This window comes from Dendrobates tinctorius, unplaced genomic scaffold (assembly GCF_039654945.1).
Source record: "Dendrobates tinctorius isolate UK_male_01 unplaced genomic scaffold, ASM3965494v1 ptg000062l, whole genome shotgun sequence".
Taxonomy (NCBI): Eukaryota; Metazoa; Chordata; class Amphibia; order Anura; family Dendrobatidae; genus Dendrobates; species Dendrobates tinctorius.
Window position 1 is genome coordinate 12,091,413 of NW_027361730.1, and position 27,509 is coordinate 12,118,921.

At 44.4% G+C, this 27,509-nt stretch overlaps 1 protein-coding gene across 4 annotated transcripts in view; it reads left to right on the plus strand.

The window, feature by feature from the left end:
• The window catches only part of PPP6R2 (protein phosphatase 6 regulatory subunit 2), a 277,099-nt gene that overhangs the window by 207,751 nt on the left and 41,839 nt on the right, over positions 1-27,509 (plus strand). For all 4 annotated transcript variants that reach the window (XM_073579254.1, XM_073579253.1, XM_073579256.1 and 1 more), the window contains exons 20-21: positions 5,832-5,997; positions 21,673-21,761. In XM_073579254.1, the coding sequence (XP_073435355.1) occupies positions 5,832-5,997; positions 21,673-21,761 (255 nt within the window). The remainder of the gene's footprint in view (positions 1-5,831; positions 5,998-21,672; positions 21,762-27,509) is intronic.

Consider the following 27,509-nt stretch of genomic DNA (forward strand, 5'->3'; position numbering starts at 1 on the left):
ATTCAGTTTCTCACCATCATATAAGTAATCAGACCACTTAGAGCAAAGACTACATTTATTAGAATACAATTAGAATATAGCAAATAACTTTTATAAACTTTTCTAAACTGTAAGTAAATATGCAATAAACACTTTTATGCAGTTAATAAGAAGAAATCTATAAATTTGTCCTCAGAAAAAGTATTGCATCTGTCAGATCCTCCTTCATGGATGCCCTCAAATCTGATCTAATTATTTTGAGAGCAGAGAACAACGTCTCTACACTAACTTGTGTTGGTGGCAAAGCAGTAACCACTCGGGCAACATCTCTGACAATGTCAGGATACAGAGGAATCGCTTGTTGCACTGTTATTTTTGATGAACGGTCAAATTTCTCAATTTCTTTTAGTGCACATGAAAAATTCTGCTGAAATGTACTGGCTGTGTTCCTTGATGGGGATGACTCTTCTTCTATGCGGGAACGCTTTGCACGGTCCTTATGATCCAAATATTTTTCGAAATTAAATTCTTCATCAGTTGATGATGAGGGTGAAGATGTGGCAGGACGACCAAATTCTTCTTGTTCCTCCTGACTGTTCTGCAACCCTTTCATCCTTACTGCTATTTCAAACAGAGCTTCTTTTCCTTTACTTAGCTGTTGATCATCTAGAAGAATCTGATGCATTGGGTCTACATAAACAGCTGCCAAAAGAATGTTATTTTGTAATAGTAGCTCCTCTCTCTGTTTCATTGATGTAGCATTGCCACTTGCAATTAACCCTCCTCTTTGGGACAGGCGAAACATCAGGTTCTTCCACTCCTTTAAGAAAATACCTGGAGTTAAGTCCTCTGCTTGTAATTTTTTAGTCACTGTAAATGGGTGCTCTAGCAATTTTTCCTGCTCAGTCACCTGATTCCACTGACTTTCATTTAACGTCAGTTGAGGGTTAGCCATGTCTACAAGAAAGGTTTTCAGTTCAACCAAGCGCTGAATCATTAAGTAAGTACTGCCCCATCGTGTGGCTTGATCAATAATTGCCCCTTTTCCAGCACGTCTCTTCAAAATTGAGTCAACTTTAGGGGTTCTGGCAACAGTAGCCAATTTTCTCACCTTGCCAATCAGTGCAGCAGCATGTCCTTCTTGCAGACTGTCTCTTATAGCCAGCTGTAGCGTATGCACAACACAGCGCATGTGATGAATGAAAGAACTTATTGACACAGTTTCAACAAGATCATCTAAACTATCATGTTGCTGTTCATCTGAAGCAACTTCAGTTTGCTCCTCAGTTACAATACTGTGTTCCTCTATTTCAAACATTTCTGTGTCTGTGGACCCAGAATGTTCTTCTAGCTGCTGGTCACCATCATTACTCTCATTCATTAGCTTAATAGTACTTATCATATTTGAAGCATTGTCAGTTACGACAGAAAGAACTTGCTCTTTTTTAAGTTCATAGTCTTGCAGAACCTTTTCCACCAAGACCTGGAGAAACTCACTGGTGTGATGAGCTTTGGTGTCTTTTACTGCCAATGTCTTGGTAGCTATTTCATTTTTGGCACAAACAAATCGGACATTGATGGCAAAATAGTTCACTCTGTGATGTGTGCAGGCATCCATTTTAAGAAACAGAAAGCGTCCCTTGAGAGATTTTTTAAGTTCTTCCTTTTGTTTAAAAGCTTCTTCGATTACTAATTTTCTAATACTCTCTCTCTCCAGAGAAACACCAAGCTTGCGGGCCATTTCCCCATTCAGACACATAAAAGCTGGTCGTGAAAATAATGAAATAGGCACACTATCCTTTACAACAAGCTCTATGATCTGTTTTTTAAATGTATCTACTGTCATTGTCACAGTAACTTTGTCACTGACAAAATATCTTGCAACTGATGGCTGCAAAGTTCTCTGCTCCTTTGTTTGGCTGGAAGAGCTGGGCACTGGTTCATTGGTTTGGATGCAGTCTTTCTCATCCACTGCTTTCAGTACTTCTGGATGAAAGCGCTGTAAATGTCTCTTTAGATTAGAAGCTCTGGTAGGAGCATTTTTATCTTTGCCTGAATATGCACTCATCTTGGCTTCACAGCATTTGTTTTCATCTGGATCATTTGTCATACACTGACAGACATAATGTTTTCTATCTTGAGTGATGGTGAAATGTTCAAATACAGCTGATTTAATGTGATGCTTCTTTGACATTCTCAGGTTTTTAATTCTGCATTCACAATCCAAATGACAATTGTTTTTCCTAAAAACAATTGTACAAAATTATTGCCAGGTCGTACAACTGATGTAGTGGTCAGTAATACTGTTATTATTCCTCATGTACTCACAGTTAACTGATGCAAAGTTTGTTGAAAGGATAATACTTCTTACAGTCTTCCTCTTCTGAGTAGCAGGCAGCTGTGAGATGCTTGGAAGACGCACACCTAGTATGATCTAGTCTAGAGGAGGAGCTTTACTACTAAGAATTTGCAACACATTTTCACTTTCAGTTTCATACATTGTAAGTAGGGGGGTTGGGGCAGCATGAGGTTAACCAAGTATAAGATTAGATAAGGGCAGTGGAGAACAGTGACACACAAGAAGTAAGAAATGTCTCTATCTCCAGCAGAACTGCTTATCACTGTTGTTCATAGTTTGATAGAACATATATATTTGAGTAACATTTATAAAATTCATATGAAAGTTCAATTATGAAATATTAATACATTTTTTTTAAAGCTGGAGTCGGAGTCGGTACATTTCTACCGACTCCGACTCCAACCAAAACTAACTCCGACTCCACGACTCCGACTCCACAGCCCTGGTTTGTTTAGACAATCGACTTCTGTTATGTTACTTCAACTGCCAAGGTATTTGGAGATTTTACGTCTCTGATGCTCTCCTCAGAAACTGACTTCCTCCACTATAGTTTGCCCCAGTAAGTGACAGGTCAAGGCGGAGATCTGGGCTGATTTACACTCCAGGGAAATTTTGGTCTTTCCTTGTTAGGGCAGAATTCTCACTCCCTGCCTATTCACATTTCTACCATTACATTTAGAGAACCTCTCTTTCTTAGGTGAGAACCTATTGGTAACACTCCTATGGTGATATCTCACCTATTGGAAACACTCCTATGGTGATATCCTTAAATTTTTGCATGCTTGCTTTCAGCCAGGGTTGACTCGCAAGGGCCAGTATCCTGCCTTAGCTATCCTGGTTCAGCGGAACTTGACTTATAAGCCATAGGTCGTGACTGCAGGGTGTACTCGGGTTTATTGTATTAGCACCCTTTTGACCTCGGAAACCTCATTATGGTGCCCTTCAGTACTCTATAGGGTTCTCTTTCATCAGGCGAGGCTCCGTAGAGGACTTTCATGTGCCTCTCCTTTTCGGCATAGATTAGTCTTGCATTCAGTTAGCTCTTTTAGTCTTTAGCCCCTGTCACACATAGCGATCTCGCTAGCGAGATTGCTGTGTGTAACACTGACCAGCGACTGGCCCCCCTGCCGGTTATCGCTGATCGTCTTGGAATGGCCAGGACATTTTTTGATCGCTGGTCTCCCGCTGGCCAGCACGCATTGCTGTGTGTGACAGGCGGGAGACCAGCGATCAGCGCACTGGTAACTAAGGTAAATGCAGGGTTTCTAAGCAGCGCGCTGTGCTTAGAAACCCGATGTGTACCTTAGTTACCAGCACGCTAATGCAGGGAGCTGGTAACCAAGGTACACATCGGGTTTCTAAGTGACGCGCGCCGCTTAGAAACCCGATTTGTACCTTAGTTACCAGCTCCCTGCATCAGCGCGCTGGTAACTAACGTACACAGCGACGCGCCCGCTCGGCGTCGCTGGTGCTGATCAGCTCACCAGCGATCATGTAGCCACACACCAGCGATCCTGACAAGTTGATATCGTTGTCGGGATCGCTGGTGAGTCGCTATGTGTGATGGGGCCCTTAGCGTGATTCTCCGCCTTTCACCTCAGTGAGGAAATTGATCTCCTTCTTTAGGTCCTTCATCTCTCAAGAGAGGTTCTTACACAGTATTATGTAGTCAGAGTTGTGTAACTCTACCTGTCTCTCACATTTCTGTTCGGATGTTCGGTTGCCTTGTGGTTAACACGCTATGATCCGGCAGATATCAGACCGCCTTTAGTGCCACCATTGTTCTCTAGTTTTAATTTGCCAATGCGGAAGATCGTGCTAAGATAGGGCTACCCTGCCATGGCACAGCTTTCTACACGCTCAGAAGCCTCCTTGGTCTTACACACCCAGGTGGTATCGGTACTTCTATTCTATAGAACTACTACTTAGTATTTTTTCCATATCGTTGTTGAGCTCTTACTTTTTGCATTTAGGGATGCAAGTCTTAGCAGAAGGGTGCTACAAGCGGCAGGCGCATTGGTAGTGACCTGAGAGTTTGCTATTCTTCCTACTGCGGTACTGGTATCTGTTTTCCAACCCCTAGGACAGCTTTAGGAAGGTTCCTGTGTCCTCCATTGAAGCAACCAAGAAATAAAGACTTCTCACAGTAAAATCTCATTGCTTTCTTTGGGGGGCACAGCACCCTCCCTTTTTGGTTAGGAGGGTGGTCTTGGTTTTGCCCCTCTTAATGATTTACCAGTAACCGAATAACTGGGTGTTTACTGTCCGGATGTAGCTTGGTGAGGAGGAGTCAGCTTTTTTCTAAAATGTATTCTAAGGGTGCAGTCATAAAGCCGTATAAATTGGAATAAAGATGGCGGTGGGTTGGTATCCTGTACTGCTTGTGGTTCTCATGGAGAGAAGTTTCAATAACTAAAGATGATCCCGGCACTCACATGTGAAATGAAATTCTTGTAATCCAGTATATACATAGAAAATCCAATTAGACATTTAAGCCCATCCCAGGCTTTCATCAATAATGGAATAGAACTGTAGTGTAATATTATATAGAGTAACACAAAGTAAATGACATCATCATGTTAATTCAGCACATGAAAATATGAACCACAAACTGAACTTCTAATTATTGACTTATTACAACTAGAGTTGAGCGAATTTGTTTGGGTTCCACGCTTATCCGGCAAACTATAGGGCTTACCAAATATGCTGCAGAGGGAACCCGGCTTCCTGGATTGCGCTGACTGAACAGCTGATCGGTGCCGCAGCTGCATGTGTCGTGGCTGTGTCACAGCACAAGCATGGAGAGCCTGTGTGTTGGGCTCTCCATGCATGTGCTGTGACTGTGACACAGCAGTGGCACAGATCAGCTGTTTAGCCGGTGCGATCCAGGAAACTGTGTTCCCTCTGCAGCTTTTTCGGTAAGCCCTATAGTTTGCCGGATAAGAGGGAACCAGAACAAATTTGCTCACCTCTAATTACAACATCAGTTAGAGTCCATTCTCTACAAAACTTTTACCAAAACCCCCAAAAAATGGATACAAAATTATAAATTGCCAAGGTAATCAATATAATAGTATCTCAGAAATTGGACCGAGATCAGACTGCAATGCTTGCACTGGCCAGTGACTCCAGCATGATCGCTTAATGTATTTCTATGAAGCTATTGTGTTCGAGTCGAGAGAGCAGCCAGTCACTCTGTGCACTACATTCCGGTCTCTGTCTGAATTATACGGCCGTCTGACTGTGTCCTTAGTGTCGGCGTGTAACCATGCTTCCTGTGTCTTCCAATTAAGGCTACAAGAAAGAGATTTTACAGTGACTCCTAAATAACTTTATTTTATTTGTACTCGTCAAAATTGCAAAAAATGTCTTTGTCACCAAGGGTGCAAAATGTAAAAAAAAATAACTTGGCAGCAATATGCTTAAATCTAAATTACTTCTATAATACTTACAGTGTTTTTCTAATTTATTTAACTTTTGTTCTCATTCGAAGAGACTGGATGGACTGCCGTGTTTGATGAGCATGTAAACTCCAAACCACCTACTCCTTGTGTAGCATTGGATGTAGGTTCCAGTGTGTGGGATGCGCCTGCTCCAGAAACATCCACTCCTGAAGAAAAGGGATGGGCCAAGTTTACAGACTTTCAACCATTTTGTTGGTAGGTTGTTCAGGAAATAATCTTGGCAAATTATGCCTTTAGATTGCTCCTTCCCCATCCTAAGGTCTATAATGCATTTCTTAAAGGGGTTGTACGCTTTCAAAAAATTTTATCCTCTAAGTTACCGTAGTACTAAAAAGGCCAAATTACTTTTTCCTTTCTAAGCTCAGGTTTAATTCTAAGTCTCTGTGGTTGCTTCCCGTAAACTGTTGTTGCCTGCAAAACTTGCGTGTAGATGGTACAAGCCACTGAGCACACAGAGGTTCTGCCACAGTGACATGGCAGCCATTCAGTGATCTCAGCGGCTGGTGCCACTTACACTGGCAGCGCTGCTGAGCATATTTGTCAGCAGACAGCAAAGTACACTTGGAACAACCACCAAGACTTCACATTGGACCCAGGAAAGGTTAAGAACAGCGCAACTTACCACTAAGGGTTCCCACGTTCAGTAAACGCTGTGGGTTGAGTGCTGCGTACATCCGGAGCATCCAACCCACAGTGGCCAGATGTTACAGCATAGTGGATGGGATTTCAAGAAATCCCATGCCCACTATGCATGCATGGACACCTCCGACTTGCCTGTAGAGACGGACATGCGGCATGTCTTTCTAGACCGCGGCATGTCTTTCTAGACCGCAGCATGTCTATTTATCTTGTGGAGACGCGAGTCTCTTCAAGAATAAATATCACCAGTGCAATGTATAGGACGTGTTTATTCTGCACGGTTCAGTGAACACATGCGGAATCACCTGTGTTCAAAAGTTGGCAGCGCTTTGGACACAGCGGACATGTGCTGCGTTCAAAGAGCTTCCGGTTACTGACCGTGGGGACGTAGCCTAAGGACCTATAGGAAAAACTTTTTAGAAATAAGACAACTCCTTAAATGTACTGTATTATGGTAGTACTAACCAAAACGATAACAAACCACAATATCCAACTAGAAAAGTCATAGCATTACTAATAATATAATAGATAGTGCAGTGACTGAGGGGTGGACAAAATCATCACAAAACGTAGAGAGGATTTAGTTAAATAATGTAAATTTTATTACACATATATAAATTTTATAGAGACATACAAAGTGCTTTATGGTGAGGTAGATAAAACGTAGCAACTAGAAGATAATGGCAAAGTGCATAGGTGACAAATATGGTGCCAGACAGAATAAACGTCTCAGGGCTAAGCTCTGCATGAGATCATGATACTGATAGCAGAAGGTTCAAATTCAAAAGTGCTATAATAATAACAACAACTCAGGGCCTACATAAAGTGAGTCTAACATAGCAGACAAAGATCACCTAATAGATAAAGAGCCAATTTATACTAAGCAATATTTTCTAAGCATGCTCCGAGTCCCAAATTTGGGGTTTCAGGGTGCAAACTGACTAGTCATATAACTATATTCCTAACAAGCTCAAAGTCAGGCGAAACCGAGGACAGTGAAACGCGCGTCAGGGCTTTAGCGCGTCTCAGGGGCGTCTCTTCAGCCAGCTGGAATCATGTCGCAAGGTATTTAGCCTTATACTATAGTCTGGTTGGCATTATTGTTTTGTACTTCTTGGGGCTTCACATGTAGAGACTTATTGGGCCGGTATACAGATTCTCCAGTTCCCCCTTTTATTAGCTTGACATAGAAGCATATATGACTTACATATGGGCTACTGGACTATCTGTATTTGTGCCCTAAACATAGGCTCTGGCACTTATACTTTGAGCTTGTCAGGAATATAGTTATATGACTAGTCAGTTTGCACCCTGAAACCCCAAATTTGGGACTCGGCGCATGCTTAGAAAATATTGCTTAGTATAAATTGGCTCTTTATCTATTATATGATCTTTGTCTGCTATGTTAGACTCACTTTATGTAGGCCCTGAGTTGTTATTATTATAGCACTTTTGAATTTGAACCTTCTGCTATCAGTATCATGATCTCATGCAGAGCTTAGCCCTGAGACGTTTATTCTGTCTGGCACCATATTTGTCACCTATGCACTTTGCCATTATCTTCTAGTTGCTACGTTTTATCTACCTCACCATAAAGCACTTTGTATGTCTCTATAAAATTTATATATGTGTAATAAAATTGACATTATTTAACTAAATCCTCTCTACGTTTTGTGATGATTTTGTCCACCCCTCAGTCACTGCACTATCTATTATATTAGTAATGCTATGACTTTTCTAGTTGGATATTGGAGTTTGTTATCGTTTTGGTTGGAGCTTGACGCCTGAGAGGTATATCCGTATGGCCACGGAATTATTTTAGGTTGATAATGTATCATGATGATAGTAGTTCAAGCTTAGTTTTTCTAATACAGCTACAAATTCCCCCTATGAACATAGAGCTGAAGTGGTTGTACCGTTCCTGGTGAAAATAAAATTCTAAAATACAGTGAATTGATGCGTGCTGGCTTAGATAACTGTAAATTCCTTCATATCATACTGCAGTTCCTGCTGCTTTCCATGGATGCAGAGTGTAAACAGTAGCTGAACCTTCTGTTAATTCACTTGTGCTGAATAGTGATGAGCGAATGTGCTCTGACAAGGTGTTATCCAGGCACGCTTAGGTGGTAACTGAGTGTCTTTCGGGTGCTTGAATAATATATTTGAGTTCCCATGGCTGCATATCTCGCAACCGTTAGACAGCCGCAATACGTGTAGGGATTGCCTAACAAACAGGCAATCCCTGCATGTGTTGCGGCTGCCTAACAGACAATTCCTGCATGTGTTGCGGATGCCTAACAGACAATCCCTGCATGTGTTGCGCAGGGCTGTGGAGTCGGTGTCAGTGCTCATTTTGGTGGAGTCGGTATAAAATGGACCGTCTCCGACTCCTAAAATATATGATAAATTGGGTACAGTAATTCAATGCAGAATGTGCTGAATATTTTTTCATAGGAATTTGGGAAAGTTATGAAATGTCCTATAAATGGCTGAGGCTACATTCACACACAGCGTTTTTCCTGCGTTTTTGAGGATACGTTTTTCAGCTGCAAAAGCAGATCAGCTGTTTTAAAAAGCCGCATCACCTGAAAGGTTTTTGAGCTCATAGATAATGTTTTCAATAGCAAAATTAGATTAGAAATCATCTATGCATTTATCCATATCTGTCTATCCATATCGTATCTGTACCAAAAAGAATAAAAGCCGGGTATTACACAGACTAAGGCTACTTTCACACTTGCTTTTTTTTGCAGCGCGTTTTTCCCGCAAAAAAACGCATTGAAAAAACGCATACAAATGCTGCGTTTTTTTCAAGCATTTTTATGCGCATGCATGAAAAAAACGCAGCGTTTTTATGCGTTTGTATGCGTTTTTAGTGCGTTTTTACCGCGGGTTTTTCCAACATTAGTTGGCCTCAACAAAAATATCAAGATAGGGTTAGGATTAACACTAACCCAAACCATGACTTTACTATCCCTAACCCTTAACCAAACCATACTAACCCTTAACCAAACCATACTAACCCTAACCCTTAACCAAACCATACTAACCCTAACCAAACCCTACTAACCCTAAACCCTAACTAACCCTAAACCCTAACCCTTAGCCAAACCATACTAACCCAAACCCTAACCCTAAACCCCCTTAACTAACCCTAACTGTAACCCAAACCTCTAATTTCCATTGTCTAACCAATGGTCAACAAAAAAACGCATGCGCAAAAAAACGCATACATGAGCATGCAAATGCGCACATATGCGCACCCATAGACTTACAATGGGTGTCTTGCTGTAAAAAACGCATTGCGCGCATGCGTTTTTTGAGGCAAGTCGGACGCCCAAAAAATGCAACAGGATGCATTTTGTACACCCGAGCGCACACCACAAAAAAATGCATGCGCGTAAAAACGCAAACAAACGCATGTGTATGTGCACATAAGCGCATCCCATGCAAAATATAGTGGAAAAAAGCGCATGCGTTTTTTAGCGCTAAAATACAGCGCAAAAAAACGCAAGTGTGAAACCAGAGTAACACTTTTTTTTTTTTTTTTTTTTTTTTTAGCACCAGTCAGGTACACCTCATAGCTGCCCAAAAGGACACCCAGGACAGGCATTGCTCGTCTTCAGTAACACATCAACATCAATTGATAGTTGGAATAAATAGACTGCATTCATCACCACATCTTCTTAAGGTGCAGGCTTTATTTTCAAGTGTAGGGGTGTGCAGTATGAGGTTCTGCAGCAGCTGAGGTGTGCAGTATGAGGTTCTGCGGAACAATATGAGGTTCTGCCCCCCTAGGTTTGATCCTGGCTACGCCCATGGTGTGAATGTAGCCTGAGGACCTAGGCTTCGTCTTAGCTGAGATAAGTCATAGTCATAGTGCTGTGTGTATATATGTGTATATAATAAATAAATATATATATATATATATATATATATATATATATATATATATATATATTACAGACCAAAAGTTTGGAAACACCTCATTCAAAGAGTTTCCTTTATTTTCATGGCTATGAAAATTGTAGATTCACTCTGAAGGCATCAAAGCTATGAATTAACACATGTGGAATTATATAATTAACAAAAAAAGTATGAAACAACTGAAAATACTGTATGTCTTATATTCTAGGTTCTTCAAAGTAGCCGCCTTTTGCTATTATTACTGCTTTGCACACACTTGGCATTCTCTTGATGAGCTTCAAGAGGTAGATTTTTGGAATACACAAAAATCTAAAGCATTATACCCAGTCTGTGCTTTACTGACAGGCAACATCTTAGGTCACACTTCTGCAAGACTGCCATAATAACCAATCACCACCCGGGAATTGCAGTGTAGGGGGTCTGGCTGGTAGAGATTGACAGAAGGTGCCTCCTCCCTCTGTCAAACACCTACGCTTGCTATTGACCTCAGTATCTAAGCAGTTAAGCTGCCACTATTGGATTGGTGCAGGCTGGAGGATGTCGGTGTATTAGTCCATGAGCCGGGCCAGATATCGGTACTACCCGGAGTGACTAATTCTTTTTGGTTTTTTTAGGTAGATGCATGTCTGTAGTTTATGTTTTGATATGATAGCCCTTGCACATCAGTAGCTTAACCCCTTCAGGCCTATTTGTACCCAAATGCCTAGGCCGTTTTTTGTAAATCTGACCTGTCACTTCATGCGATAATAACTTTGGGACGCTATCACCTACCCACGCCATTCTGAGATTGTTTTCTCGTGACATATTGTACTTCATGGTAGTGCTAATTGTGAGTCAATAGATTTTACCTTTCTGCATAAAAAATTACAAAATACACGAAAGTTTGGGAAAAATTCGCTATTTTTGAACTTTGAAATTCTCTACTTTTTACAAAAATGCTGATACCCCCCATAACAGTTATTAGTTTACATTCTCCACATGTCTACTTCACATTGGCATCATTTTGGAAATGAAATTTTATATTTTTCGGATGTGATAAGGCTCATAGTTTTATACGCAATTTTTAAAGTTTACGACTAAATTTCCAAAACCCATTTTTCCAAGGACCAAGTCAGTTCGGACGTCACTTTATGGGTCTTGTATAACAGAACCCACCCATACATTACCCCACTTTACAAACTACACCCCTCAAGGTGTCCAAAACTGATTTTCAAAACTTTGTTAACCCCTTAGGTGTTGCACAGGAATTCAAGCAAAATGACAGTGAAATATCAAAATTTCAATTTTTTGGCAGATATTCCATTGTAATCCAATTTTACCTGCAACCCAGCAAGGGTTAACAGCAAACCCAAACCCAAAATTGGTTACCCCAATTCCGCAGTTTAAAGAAACACCCCACATGTACACGTAAACTAAATTATGGGCGCGCAAGAGGGCTCAGCACAGAAGGAGAGCTAGGCGGTTTTTGGGATAATAGATTACACTGGAAGAAATCCAGTGGGCCATGTCGTATTGGAGAGACCCTGAGGTACCCCCAGAGTGGAAACCCCCAAAAGGTTACCGCATTTTGGAATCTACACCCCCTAAGGAATGTTTTAGGGGGTATAGTAACCACTTTGACCCAACAAGCGCTCCATTGGAGTTTCATGCACTTGGTTGAGGAAATTGAAAAGTACGTTTTTTACCGAAAAATGTCGCTTTAGTCCCACATTTTTCATTTTGAAAAGGGGGACCAGGAAAAAGTACGCCCCACTTTTTATTCCCCATTGTCTCCCGAACACGGCAATACCACAAGTGTTGTCTAAAACCACAGTATTGGCGCACGGCAGGCTTCGTAAGCGAAGCTGCGGCAAAATTCACTGTAAGAAATCTATGGGGCCATGTCACATTTGGAGACACACTGAGGTCCCGCACAGTGGAAACCCCAAAAAAGTGACCCCATTTTTGAAACTACACCCCCTAAGGAATGTTTTAGGTACAGTAACCACTTTGCACCGGGAACCGGCTCCCGACCCGCGGCGATCGCCCGGCATATGATCCGGGTACGATTCGCCGTACCGCTACGGCGGCCGGCGCGAAGGGGTTAATGGTATTTTCCACCTTTTGAATAGATCCTACCTATATTTCCAAAAAATAATGATTAAAGGTCGATTTAGGGGAAATGCCAAAAGGTCAATACAATGCATGTAGTATTTGTAACAAAATGTAATCCAAGTTATGTAAATACACACTGAACATGTCATGGGCTTGTCCATACTAATGTGTGTAGGCGTGTGTGTGTGTGTGTGTGTGTGTATATATATATATATATATATATATATATATATATATATATATATATATATATATATATATATATATATATACACAGTGGGGAAAAAAAGTATTTAGTCAGTCAGCAATAGTGCAAGTTCCACCACTTAAAAAGATGAGAGGCGTCTGTAATTTACATCATAGGTAGACCTCAACTATGGGAGACAAACTGAGAAAAAAAAATTCAGAAAATCACATTGTCTGTTTTTTTTTCATTTTATTTGCATATTATGGTGGAAAATAAGTATTTGGTCAGAAACAAGCAATCAAGATTTCTGGCTCTCACAGACCTGTAACTTCTTCTTTAAGAGTCTCCTCTTTCCTCCACTCATTACCTGTAGTAATGGCACCTGTTTAAACTTGTTATCAGTATAAAAAGACACCTGTGCACACCCTCAAACAGTCTGACTCCAAACTCCACTATGGTGAAGACCAAAGAGCTGTCAAAGGACACCAGAAACAAAATTGTAGCCCTGCACCAGGCTGGGAAGACTGAATCTGCAATAGCCAACCAGCTTGGAGTGAAGAAATCAACTGTGGGAGCAATAATTAGAAAATGGAAGACATACAAGACCACTGATAATCTCCCTCGATCTGGTGCTCCACGCAAAATCCCACCCCGTGGGGTCAGAATGATCACAAGAACGGTGAGCAAAAATCCCAGAACCACGCGGGGGGACCTAGTGAATGAACTGCAGAGAGCTGGGACCAATGTAACAAGGCCTACCATAAGTAACACACTACGCCACCACGGACTCAGATCCTGCAGTGCCAGACGTGTCCCACTGCTTAAGCCTGTACATGTCCGGGCCTGTCTGAAGTTTGCTAGAGAGCATTTGGATGATCCAGAGGAGTTTTGGGAGAATGTCCTATGGTCTGATGAAACCAAACTGGAACTGTTTGGTAGAAACACAACTTGTCGTGTTTGGAGGAAAAAGAATACTGAGTTGAATCCATCAAACACCATACCTACTGTAAAGCATGGTGGTGGAAACATCATGCTTTGGGGCTGTTTCTCTGCAAAGGGGCCAGGACGACTGATCCGGGTACATGAAAGAATGAATGGGGCCATGTATCGTGAGATTTTGAGTGCAAACCTCCTTCCATCAGCAAGGGCATTGAAGATGAAACATGGCTGGGTCTTTCAACATGACAATGATCCAAAGCACACCACCAGGGCAACGAAGGAGTGGCTTCGTAAGAAGCATTTCAAGGTCCTGGAGTGGCCTAGCCAGTCTCCAGATCTCAACCCTATATAAAACCTTTGGAGGGAGTTGAAAGTCCGTGTTGCCAAGCGAAAAGCCAAAAACATCACTGCTCTAGAGGAGATCTGCATGGAGGAATGGGCCAACATACCAACAACAGTGTGTGGCAACCTTGTGAAGACTTACAGAAAACGTTTCACCTCTGTCATTGCCAACAAAGGATATATCACAAAGTATTGAGATGAAATTTTGTTTCTGACCAAATACTTATTTTCCACCATAATATGCAAATAAAATGAAAAAAAAAACAGACAATGTGATTTTCTGGATTTTTTTTCTCAGTTTGTCTCCCATAGTTGAGATCTACCTATGATGTAAATTACAGACGCCTCTCATCTTTTTAAGTGGTGGAACTTGCACTATTGCTGACTGACTAAATACTTTTTTTCCCCACTGTATATATAGTGTGTGTATGTATAATTATATATATAGTGTGTGTATGTATAATTATATAACGTTACTCCATAATATCTTCAACATCAGACTCTGAATCTGACTGTTGTTCTACTGGCTCGTCTTCAATACCCTTGTTCTGGCATGTCTGTAACCTGCACATGTCCGTGCACTTCAGGCCATTGCTGAGGCAAGTACACTGAGGAAGTTTGCATGACCGCACACACTTGCAGGACAGTAGCTGGATAATAGCTGCTGGTGCCCCTCGCATCCACTTGACAACAAGCTTTCCGTCATTATCTATCATCCAACCGCAGTCTGTTGGGTTTGCAACAAATGGCTGGCTCTGCAGACTTCTCCTCCAGATCGCAGCCTGGTAGTTTGCACGCAGTGCATGCATGAAAAGGCAGTCTTGGCAAGGAGGGAGTTAACTTGACTCTACCACTCCACGTCTGGCACAGAACAGCTGATACCGGAGCCTGTTTACCTCAGTTGTTTGGGTAGTTGGCAGGTACATGTGGCAGGTGATTTCCTGTAACTTCTCAAAGAGTTCGGGAGACACTTCCCATGAACGACCAACTTCCTGAAAGGCATCCTGGTATGTCTTGTTCATCTTCAACTGCTTGAGTGTCGTCATCTTCCCACGGCCAGCGAATGCACTGACTGTGTCACAGCCTGTAAATGCATGCATACCAATCAATGAATCACACACGCTGCCTCCCAATGTTCTGCTCAGAGTGGTGATATCCAGGAATCTTGTCCGGTTCTGTGTACCGCATTTCTGGAACAGGTGGGATGGGATTTTGTGGCACATGCCCAGACACAGGACCATGACATCAGTATCCTCTGAAGTGATGATGACAGACTTGTAACCAGATTCTGCTGCATGAAGAGCATGGAGAAGGAGGCGTGTGTCTGCTTCTTCTTGACTTGACTTAAGGTCAGCAGCCTCTTCCCACTGTTCTTTGGTGATCTTAAAGCAGAGCTGCTCACATGTGACATACATCTCCTTCTCCTCAAGCTTCTCTCTGTGGTGTTTCGCCTTCCATTCTTCAACCAGAAACTTTGAGACTTGCCTTGTTGGAGGAATTACTTAGTAGCTTTCTCCACTGCTGGATGTTGTGCCCATGTTGAATGTTCTTGAAATGGATCCCTGTGCCTTCATATCTGTTGACTCTTTCTGTATCTTTGATGGATGTCTCCTTGTAGACGTCAAAGACAATATCAATGCGCTTGCTCTTAGCACCCTCATGGATAGCGCGACTCATTGCTGTGCCTGCTAGCTGGGCAAATGTTGCATCGTTTCCCTTCAGTTTCTGAACCAGGCTCATCCCATCAATGATGGTTGCAGAGGGCTCAGGGATCACCTCTGCAGGAGGAGCATTCCTCTCCAACTCCCTTGCTAGGGCAGCCTTGTTGGTCTTGCGGATAGACCCATCACCGTTGGCAAGTGCCCATGGCAATGGCCCCAGTGGATGAGTCAAGACATCACTCATTTGTAGCTTTCTGTTCTCAGCTACAAGTATCATCTGGCCAAATAGGTTCCTGTCAGCCTTCAAAATTACCTCCTTGCCAAGGCCTTGTCTGTGTGTCTTCATTCTGATGTTAGAGAACGTTTTAAGATTGTTCTTCGTCATCTTGTCATGAAACAGTGTAGTTGGCGTATCGGTACCCAAACGCTCATCCTTGAATGTGTGATATGCATCCTCTCCTATACTGTATGCCCCTAGAAGGTCTTTGGCTACATCTGGTGGTGCTGCAGTCGCTGTTGATAAACTGATAAGTTCACCATTATGCTCTTTGTTGAAGGGGTTCAACCAACCAGTCTCCAGCAGTTCAACAAAAGATCGGACATCAGCTTCATCTCTTCTAATCCTGGACACCTGTAGGTCTGAATGACTGAAGTCAGTATATTGTTGGCCTACTAGGGCCCTCAGCTGCCTCAAGTACATGCTGCGGTACTCCGATGTCAGGTAGAATCTGGCGACAGCTCCAACTTTGAGGCTGAAGCCTTTTGTGCCCCCTGGTGTCTGGGTGTCTTTGTTGATTGTTTCTTCGATGGTCTGGTCCACAGGAATCCGTCCTAAAGGATTCTTGCTACCGATCTGGACCGAAAAGCCACCTTTCATGAAGTATTCATGGACCTCTGGGTGGTCTATGGGCAGCCGAGACATCGTAGCATAGTAATAGGTTAGGTATCGGGCATAGTTGACCTTGTCATAGGCAAAACACCACGGTATCATCTGTCGGATTGCTCCTAGGTGAAGCATCCAGTTGCCTTCTCTTGAAGCTCGAACCAGGGCCAGCATGGTCTCGACCATGTCCAAGTATGACATCCAGAATGCTGAGAGTTGTTCATTTCTGAAGGTCTCAAGATAAACTTGAAAGAGCTTCAGGGTAAGTGTGCAAGATTCATTATCCAAGAACTTTTCGAAGGATCCCTGCGACACACTGATGCAAAAGTTTGTGATGTTCTTCAGTGTTTCATCAGATGGTGAAGGTCCCTTGCATGGTTTTCTTCTAGCCATGGAAGGAAGTTTTTCCATGCAAGCCTCATAAGTGCTTCATAGACCAGCTTGTGTAGTCTCACTGCTCTGTTGTACCTCCGGCCGTCCATCACTCCAGACACTGATCCTTCAGCGATGACACCGGATTCAACACACAGATCTCTAAGGCCTGCATCCTGAAATCTCTTACCTTTGATGGAGAGGAGATTACAGATTGTGTGGAAGACACCCATTCTAATTATAATGTTCTTGAACTTCTCCTGTTTCCAGATAACCTCGGCAGCTTTGGTATAGAGTGCTTGATCAAACACGCACACAATTCTGTTAAGCTTCAGGGTCTGCATGATGGCATGTGTTTGCTCCAAGACTTCATTCACAGTGGACATGGCTGTTGCAGGAGCATTGATAGTGGGCAGGTAGCTTAGTGTCCTGGGCCACTACAATGTCGCTGCGGATTTGGATGTTGAACCCAGTCCAACTGCTAATGGTCTGATCCTCATGGTCTGACATTCTAGCCAGAAGCCAGATATGGTTCTTGGTTTTTGAATCCTGGACCTCCTCGGTAGTGTTAACATTCGCAGTCTCAATCCTGGGTGGCCCTCCCCGCCGCCCAACATTGTATATTGGTAGCATTAATTCTGTCGGAATTATGCTTCTTTTCTTCGACTTAGTTACATCTGGCAGGACTTTTGTCACAGAGCATGCAACATTGGACTGAACAGCGATGCCATTGACTCTGAGATGTACCTGCTCCACTTAGTGTCTCCTCAAGTCTGTCAATGTTATCCCAGGCCAAGGTTGTGAACACACCAGGGTAGATATTTGCTGGCATTGGGATGTCATCTGTTGAACATTCCAACTTCTGGATACAAAGGGCTGTATCGATCTCCTCAGCCGTTGAATATGACACACAGTGGCCAAGACGATTCAGAGTTCGAACCAGTTCTGTATTGCCGGTCAAAGACTTAATTGCAAAGGACAGCAGTACGTGCTTGGGTGGCTTTGTCTTTCCATTGGTAACAGCAAAAACCAAGTCACTGCCGAAGGATGTGGCAAGACGTTGAGCTCTTTCAGAGGGAGTTTGGCACTCACAATCTCCTGTAAGCAGGGTTTGCAGGAATTGAGTGACTAATGCAGGAACGACATTCTGATCTGTATCGGGAGGCCATGGCTGACTCACATCTTGCTTCTTGATCTCATTCCTCAGCTGCATTGCTGCTTTGGTTACGACATCTCCAGAGTTAGCGGCTCTTGCTTCTTGCAGATCTTTTGTCATGCTGTGTGCTTGCCGGGCAAGGTCGTCCATTGATAGGCTATATGGATAGACTAGAAGCTTACCTTTCTCATCGGAGAGAAAGCGGAGTGATTCACCAAACTCTGTTTCAAGTTTTCGGCGAACATGTTTCTTTGTCGATGGTTTCAGTTTGATGATACCACGGGACATCATGCATCTCTGAAGCCTAGATGTGAGGTTTTTCATAGGCAGTACTTCTGGGTTTGGGAACAATTCAGTCCTTATATACAAGAAGAGTTCCTCAAGGGCTTCTCTCTCTGCCTCTCCGTAGCGTACTTCCTTGCTTTCTTCCTGATTTTCTGCTGCACCAGACCTACAGGCCACTTGGGAATCATCTTTTGTGAATAGTTTGTAGCACGACTTGTGGTAGTGCCCCTCTGAAGCAACAAGGTCTCTGCTAAGTAAACCAAGGATTCTCTGTGTGCCTTTCCTTATCGCTGCTCTGCGGATCGTCTCATCTGCTCGTAGCTCAACACACTGGACGATTGGCTCCCTTGTTTTTTCTCCTTTGAGATACTTGCCTGACTTCTCGCAGAACATACATACTTTGGCATACACCCTGCTATCACTGGGGGTACCCCTCGGTAGCCTCCTCCTTGGGATTTCGCTTGCTGTTTCGACATTGACACCCTTGGCAGGGATAGAATCCAGTGACTTCTTCATTGTAAAGAGACTACGACATTTACGGTGATATTGTATGTGTGGTATTTCTCGTTCTTCAAGGCCCTTAGCTGCTTCCAGGACGGATTCATGCTGTCTGATCTCTGCAGCCCTAAGCAATGTTTTCCAGGAGTCCAAATCCTGTAGGGACGCCAGATCATCACTGTCATCATTAGAGCAGTGTATGATACAGTCGATCCGTGATTTCTTCCTCGCTGGTACTTCCATCATGCCATTAGATATGTCAGTAAACACCTGCAAACACAAAGAAAAACATTAAAACCCTTGGCACCGAGCGACGTACGAGTACTGCTCTCTCGTCCTGGACTAAAGGACAAGAGCAGTACTAGTACGGCACAACCCCTTTAGCGTCCCCGCCGCTAATCGCGCGGGGATCGGGGGTAGATGGCCGCACTTACCGGCAGCAGGGCTTGTCCCCTCGCCGTGTGTGGCCATCGCGCCGACCCCCTGCAGCTAGAATCACTGTGATTCGCTGGGCTATATAGCCCAGCGAATCGCAGCATGCCTTGTAAAACATGGCGTGATTCGCTGCAGGGGTTCGTGCCTGTGGAGCGATTGGTGCATTTACCAGTCACTCCACAGGCCAGGGGGAGGATGTCAGTGTCTGATCTCCTCCCCCTGTGCTGCGATTGGCTAGAACATCGTTCTAGCCATAGCAGCGATGTAGCAGGGCCGACACAGTGTCGCCTCTGCCTGTATGAGATCCTGTCAGCACAGGGTCTCATACAGGGACGATCACTGCACTGTGCAGGCTGGCCGGACCTGCCTGCACTCGCTGGAACTTGTGGTACCACAAGTCCCAGCAAGTCTGGGCAGGCAGGCAAAAAGTGTAAAAGAAAGTTAAAAAAAACAAAAATACTACACTACACATCCCCCCCCCTCCCCCTCCAATATGCGCCAATACTGTGGTTTTAGACAACACTTGTGGTATTGCCGTGTTTGGGAGACAATGGGGAATAAAAAGTGGGGTGTACTTTTTCCTGGTCCCCCTTTTCAAAATGAAAAATGTGGGACTAAAGCGACTTTTTCCGGTAAAAAAACGTACTTTTCAATTTCCTCAACCAAGTGCATGAAACTCCAATGGAGCGCTTGTTGGGTCAAAGTGGTTACTATACCCCCTAAAACATTCCTTAGGGGGTGTAGTTTCCAAAATGCGGTAACTTTTTGGGGGTTTCCACTCTGGGGGTACCTCAGGGTCTCTCCAATACGACATGGCCCACTGGATTTCTTCCAGTGTAATCTATTATCCCAAAAACCGCCTAGCTCTCCTTCTGTGCTGAGCCCTCTTGCGCGCCCATAATTTAGTTTACATGTACATGTGGGGTGTTTCTATAAACTGCGGAATTAGGGTAACCAATTTTGGGTTTGGGTTTGCTGTTAACCCTTGCTGGGTTGCAGGTAAAATTGGATTACAATGGAATATCTGCCAAAAAATTGAAATTTTGATATTTCACTGTCATTTTGCTTGAATTCCTGTGCAACACCTAAGGGGTTAACAAAGTTTTGAAAATCCGTTTTGGACACCTTGAGGGGTGTAGTTTGCAAAATGGGGTAATGTATGGGTGGGTTCTGTTATACAAGACCCATAAAGTGACGTCCGAACTGACTTGGTCCTTGGAAAAATGGGTTTTGGAAATTTAGTCGTAAACTTTAAAAATTGCGTATAAAACTATGAGCCTTATCACATCCGAAAAATATAAAATTTCATTTCCAAAATGATGCCAATGTGAAGTAGACATGTGGAGAATGTAAACTAATAACTGTTATGGGGGGTATCAGCATTTTTGTAAAAAGTAGAGAATTTCAAAGTTCAAAAATAGCGAATTTTTCCCAAATTTTCGTGTATTTTGTAATTTTTTATGCAGAAAGGTAAAATCTATTGACTCACAATTAGCACTACCATGAAGTACAATATGTCACGAGAAAACAATCTCAGAATGGCGTGGGTAGTTGATAGCGTCCCAAAGTTATTATCGCATGAAGTGACAGGTCAGATTTACAAAAAACGGCCTAGGCATTTGGGTACAAATAGGCCTGAAGGGGTTAAGCTACTGATGTGCAAGGGCTATCATATCAAAACATAAACTACAGACATGCGTCTACCTAAAAACACCAAAGAGAATTAGTCACTCCGGGTGGTACCGATATCGTCAAAATTGGCTCTTGGCTCATGGACTATATAGCTCCATACAGTCAACAGGACTCATAAGATCATTATAACAGATACTACTATCTTACTGTGGCAAATAGCACCCGCTTCTGCTCACAGATATCGTCTAGTTGCCTGCTGTAGCCATGGAAGGTATTTAGAAGCTTAATCCATACTTAATTCATTAAACCCAATAATAAAAAGTATGCAGTAAGTTCTCCATAGTGAATTTTATAATTGCATTCTATGTCTGTGCAGTTGGGAGATTAGTTTCAAGAAAATTGAGTTTCCACTATAGAGATTTGAAAAGAATTTCAATCAATATTGTTATCAAAAGATGGGCTGTCTTTTTAAAGTGTGCAAAGGTTTAAAGGCTAGGCTATTTTCCAATGACTTTCTCCCAAGCAAAAGTAAACTGTACAGAGTGTTTTATTTCCCCCAGAAACCTATGATTTACTGAAATCTATAGTTGTTCTATGGAAAGTACATTTTAGATAGATAAAATACTGTTTAACCTTAATTTTCTGCAGGGCAATTGAAGTACTTTTACATTAACATTTAGTGGTTCTTCTGTTGCCAAAGATTTCTACAAAAAAAGTCTAGTCGTATTCTTCTTCTTATTATTATTTTTAATTTAAAAAAAAAACAAAAAAACCATACTATACAAAGATGTCTTTCACACATCACAACTTCTCTTCATAGTTCTGAATCTGGTCCTCGGTGTAGTTCTCCAGTGGATACTGAAAGCAGCACCTCTGAGGGACATAGCAAGCAGAGTCAAGACAAATTCTGTGAGTATGCATATACAAAATTGTATTCAAAATTGTTGCTACTTTTCCATGTACAAGTAATCACAGTGTAAATAATAATATTTGCTATATACATGGACACTTATAGGAGCGGTGTCAGCACCGCCCCTGGCTGTTAACCCCCTAAATACACAATCGCAACATTCAGGAGGCAGACAGAGGGATGCATTTTTTCCTTTCAGGTTTCTTGTTGTGTTTTATTAATCTTTTCTCTTTGTCTTTCAAGTTCTTCTTCCTTAGGGGTGTAATTTCTCACCCTGTTTTCCTGTACTTATGCGACCGAGAGAACAGTGTGGTGTCAACCACATCGCCCACTCTCGGACCCGCAGGCAAAACCTAATCCCCTGAAACCTTTAAGTGTGTTTCAGGGTGATTCCCTATGGCCCATCCTTGCGTTTTACCCACCCCTCTCGGAGAGGGCTGGGAGGAAGACGGTGGTCACTAGCGGTGGCCTTCCCCCTTCTTGTAAGGGGTTGACGCCGTTTTCTTCACCATCTGGAGATGGTGCGGGCAGGAGGATCTATCAGACCAGTACCCTCATCCTTCTTAGGGCTCCTAAAGGCATCCTTAACAGTGAAGAGGAACCGTGGACCCACCTTGCAGATAGGTATGTCCCACCCCCTGCAGCGGTACTCGCCTATTTTTCGTCCCATTAAGACATGGGACAGGGCGGCTTTAATGCAATAATCCCCACACAGCCGCGGCCATTTCTCCCTGGCTTGTCCCAGACCTTGGGGCCACACCACTTTCTTCGGGGCCACACCACTTTCTTCCTGGCCGCACCTCTTCCCCGGCCACTCTCCACCGCGCATTTCAGTTGTGTGCTCTTTTTACACCAATAGCATGTCTCGCTGGGTCAGGGATTCTCCTGCTCTGACCTGACCTTCGCCCCCGTTTTGCACGCTTTTGCTCCTATCATGGAGCTCCTTCTCCCTGCCGGTACACGCCCTCGGCGATTCAACCAATCGGTGGGACACTTTCTGTTTCCACCGGCCTGCAGATCTTCCTGGCTGTTCACGCCCCCAGACTTGTCAGCCAATCAGAAGTTTACTTTCTTTTTCATCGGCCGGCTTTTCGGTCACGCCCACAGCTGTGCTTCGTGCTTGCTTTATTTAACACAGCTTAGCCGATGTTATATTGGTACCTGTGCCTCAGCAGATATAATCGTGTCTAAGACACTGCCTTTATCTGCAGATCTTCTGCACCCTCGGCATCGGAGGACCTGCATTTAGCCTGCGGACATCTGCCACAGGGGGACACAGCTGACCTCACAGTCATCTGCTGACCGTCGCTGACATCGGGTAGGCTCTGCCCTCTCTCTCTCCTTCCTTTCTTCTGTCCCCCTATATAGCCATTCTCTGCAGTATTGCCAAGGCTCGACTTATGCCCAACCCTGCCTACTGCAGGGTTGCCCCTCTAAGCCTACTGCAGTTTGATCTGTGGACAGCATGATATACAGAAGGAGAAGCTGAGAACAATATAAAGGATTTTGTGCAAATATTCAGTATAAATTGTATTTCTCCTTCGCCTCATTGGGGGACACAGACCATGGGTGTTATGCTGCTGCCACTAGGAGGCTTACACTAAGTAATACAGAGAAATTTAGCTCCTCCTCTGCAGTATACAGCTCCCAGAGAACCAGTTTTTGCTTAGTGTCCGTAGGAGGCACACGGGTCTGGTCTTCAGACCAAAAACTCTTTATTTTATTTTTACCTTTTTACATTTTTGATTTTACTTTTTCCTCGGATGAAGGGGCGACGGATCCTTTCAATGCTCCGATCTCCCCGAACCATCAACAGGCGAGCACGGGGAGTGTCGCCTCCCCGTATCCTCTCCTGCAACGTGCCATACCTGGGCTGATTTTTAGGAGCGACGGGTCACCGATCTCCCCACACCCTTATCGGACGAGCACGTGGAGTGTCGCCTCAATGTATCCTTTTCTGCAGCCAGGCCTAATGCCGAATATTCAGCCCTGTCCCATCCTAGAGGATTTAACCCCTTGAATGTACAGTGGCCCCCTTTTTGGCGTCTGAGCAGCCCCCACTGCATCACCACTGTTAAAGCGGATGGCACAAGGAGGCGGACGGTCCCTCTCCACTTCCCTATTAAAGGGATGGTGGATTGAGGGTTATCCCTTTACCCATGCACTGTCCCAAACCACCAGCAGGAGGACCTGCAACATAGCTGGCTTACCTGCCACCCGGCAGCTTCTCCAGGTAAGTGCTGGGGCTGGAGGGCTCTTTACAGGCGGTCTGGGGCGGCGCTGGCATACGGAGGCTCATCCTGCAGCGGAGGGGTTCATCACCTTAACTCTGCACCGTCCAAAGACAGTAGTGACAGCAAGAGACGGTTTATCCTGACCTGCTGGATACAACTGCGTATTCCACCACCCGGCAGTTTCTCCGGGTACATGCAAAAAAAAAAGGATCGGAAGGAAGTTTGGGCTGATTCTCCTGTAGTAGACCTTCCAGTATTCCAACTGGAAACAGTAACCTCCTCCCGGAGGCAGCGCAACTAGCCAATCAACTCTCTCGAGCGAGAGACTATGGGTCCACACCTCTTTGTATGCGACTACTATGCGGCGCTGTCAGCAGCGAATGCCATTACAATCAGAAGGGCATTATGGCTCAGAAAATGGAAAGCGGACTCTGCGTCCATAACAGTCTCCAACACCTCTCCCTTACCAGAGTAGTTGGTTATTCGTGAGAAATGGGAACCAATCCAGGCTGGCCCACTACTTCCTCCCAATCAGGGTGTTACCCACGCAGGGACAAAGGACCGATCCGGGACCTCAAATTTCTAACAAGTTTATTAAGGTCTGTCTTTTTGGAATAGAATTCCACCGTTCGGTTATTACCTCAATGGGAAAAGGTGAAGTTTCTGACAACCATCATCATTCGGGATGCTTACCTCCACATTCCATTTTTTTTTCCCCTCGCCGAAGATTTCTCGCTTCCCCATTCTCGAACAGCATTTTTGGTTCACGGCCTTGCCCTTCAGCCTTGCTTCCGCTCCCATAGTGTTCACAAGGGTCATAGCAGCTGTCATGTTCATCTTACACTCTCGGGGCATGGTTGTCCTGTCCTATCTGGACGATTTTCTAGTCATGGAACCGTACTTACAGACTCAGCGCAGTTCTGGATGTATAACTTGCGATACCCTATCTCGCCTGGGCTGGCTGTTAAGCCTAACCAAGTTGTTCCTATTTCCAGCCCAGCGGTTATCCCTCAAGACAAGGCCTTGGTCCTCCAGCAGGGAGCTTGCGCACTGTGTCCCTCGTCCCCTCTTTCCATCCGGGTTGCTATGAGGGTTCTGGGAAATATGGTGGTCGGCAGTAGCGTAGCTACCGGGAGGCAGAGGGGGCAGTGGCCCCGGGCCCCACGCTCTGATGGGGCCCACCCGAGCTATGCTATGTAACTATATCGGCGTGCAGATCGCGCCGATACAATTACATGCTGCAGCAGGGAGTGAGTCATGTGACCGCTGTTCTGCAGAGGAGAGGGGGAGGGGAGGTCACTCACCCAATCCTGGCTGAGCGCGCTCTCCTTGAAAGCTTCCTGCTGCAGAGAAGTCATCAGCTCCAGCAGCAGTCTGGACGCAGGGGGCTCTGCCTCTGCCTGTGAGCTGAGTTCACTGTCTGCTCTGCACTTGATTGCTTCTGACTGAGAGGAGCCTGAAAGCTGAGGAGCATGCTGCTCCAGGACCAGTGGACACTGCACACAGCATGGGAATTGATGAGTATCTATGTTAATTACTATTTGAAGTGTCTAATCTGTTGCTTTGGATATATACATACAACTTAAGGTACTGTCACACTTAGCGATGCACCAGTGATCCCGACCAGCGATATGACGCGGTCAGGATCGCTGGTGCATCGCTAAGTGGTCGCTAGTGAGCTGCCACACAGGAAGATCTCATCAGCGACATCGCAGGGGTCGGCGGTCGCTACTTACCTGTCAGACGAGGTGATCCTGACGTCCTCCCGCCCTCGTCCACGCGTCACTTGTCTCCACAGCAGGAAGCCCCAGCAGGAAGCTGACGACGAGAAACGACCGAGGACGTTCTCGCGCAATCAGCGATAACCAGCGGGGGAGCGGTCGGAGGTAAGTATCACACATAGCAATATCGCTATAACGTCTCAAAAAGCAGTGACGTTATAGCGATATCGCTAGCGATGTCGCTTAGTGTGACAGGCCCTTTACTCCTATTTGGGTGTAATATTCATTACATGATGCTCTCCTTATGTGTTACATAGTTTTCAGGCACTTTGCAGTGGTCACTGATGCGCTATATGGCGATGCTTTGTCTTGGCATGGAAATTTACTGCACTTTGGGACTGAGAGAAAACCAGGAAAAGTGCAAACTAGAGATCGCACTGCTGGCTGCAGTCATTGAGCTATGCAGAGAAAGCGACGCATCCTCCCTGGCAGGCAGAAGGAGGGTTAAACCAGTGTATCGATCACCTTACCTCGCTGTTTGTGCTGGCGTGTAATTATTAACCTACCCGTTACCAGGCTGACAGCGAGTCCTAGAGGATTAGGGTATGTGCACACGTTGTGGATTACTCTGCGGATTTTTCCACGCGGATTTGGCCAAATCCACAGGTAAATCCGCAAGTTAAATTACCTGCGGATTTAGTGCAGATTTTGTGTGGATTTCCCCTGCGTTTCTACGCCTGCGGATTCCTATAATGGAGCAGGTGTCAAAACGCTGCGGATTCCGCACAAAGAATTGACATACTGCAGATTTAAATCTGCAGAAAATCCGCAGCATGTGCACTGTGTTTTTCATTTCTCATAGACTGTACTGTACAATGCAGCAGAAACTGCTGCGGATCCGTAGGACCAAATCCACTGCGGATCCGCAGCAGAATCCGCAACGTGTGCACACACCCTAACTGTTTGCTGCTCCCAGAGTGCTCCTACTGGGAAGTTAAGTCTGGCACTTGTGGTGCCACAGCAGCAGTTAGTGCTTGATGACAAATAGCTGTGGAATAGTGTTTTGCTATACAGCGATTGTTAGTGGCATGGACATTTTACTAGTGTGATATAATATATTAGTATCAGTAATGCAGGTGACTTATTGTTGGAGTGAATCCTACAATGTGGTGAGCTACAGGGGGGAGGGAGGTCACCCCGGGACCAGCGCTTTGAGGGGACCCACACACAGCACGCCGATAGTGTTACATTCTGCGGCAGATCAGGCAGAATCGATCTCCCTGCTCTGCCACCCGGCCGCTATGGTGCCCGTGAGCAGGCGCAGGGGCCCTGCGCCAGCAGTGGGTCGCCACCTGTCATTGCAAAATCAACTGTGTTGGCTGCATGCCATTTCAGCTGACTACATTGATGAGAGAAGGAGCATTACGCTCCCTCTCCCATCATCCCCCTCTCATCAGCTTCTGATGTCACTAACGCCAACACTGACAGGGGGTCGCAATGACGTCACTACTCGGAGCCTACAGTCCGGAGATGTGCGGGAGCTCGCAGTAGTGAAGAAACCAGGAGGAAAGGTGAGTTTTGGATTTATTTTTTATGAGGCTGCCTATGGGGTGCATTATATAATGGGCTGCATTATTCTATAGGGTCTGCCTATGGGGAGTGCATTATACTATATTGAGGACTATAGTGAACTTGTCTGGCACATTATACTATATGGAGGCTATCTAGCAGGCCATCATACAGTGTGGAGATTACAGTGTTGGAGCTATCAAACAATTTGGGGAATAATAAG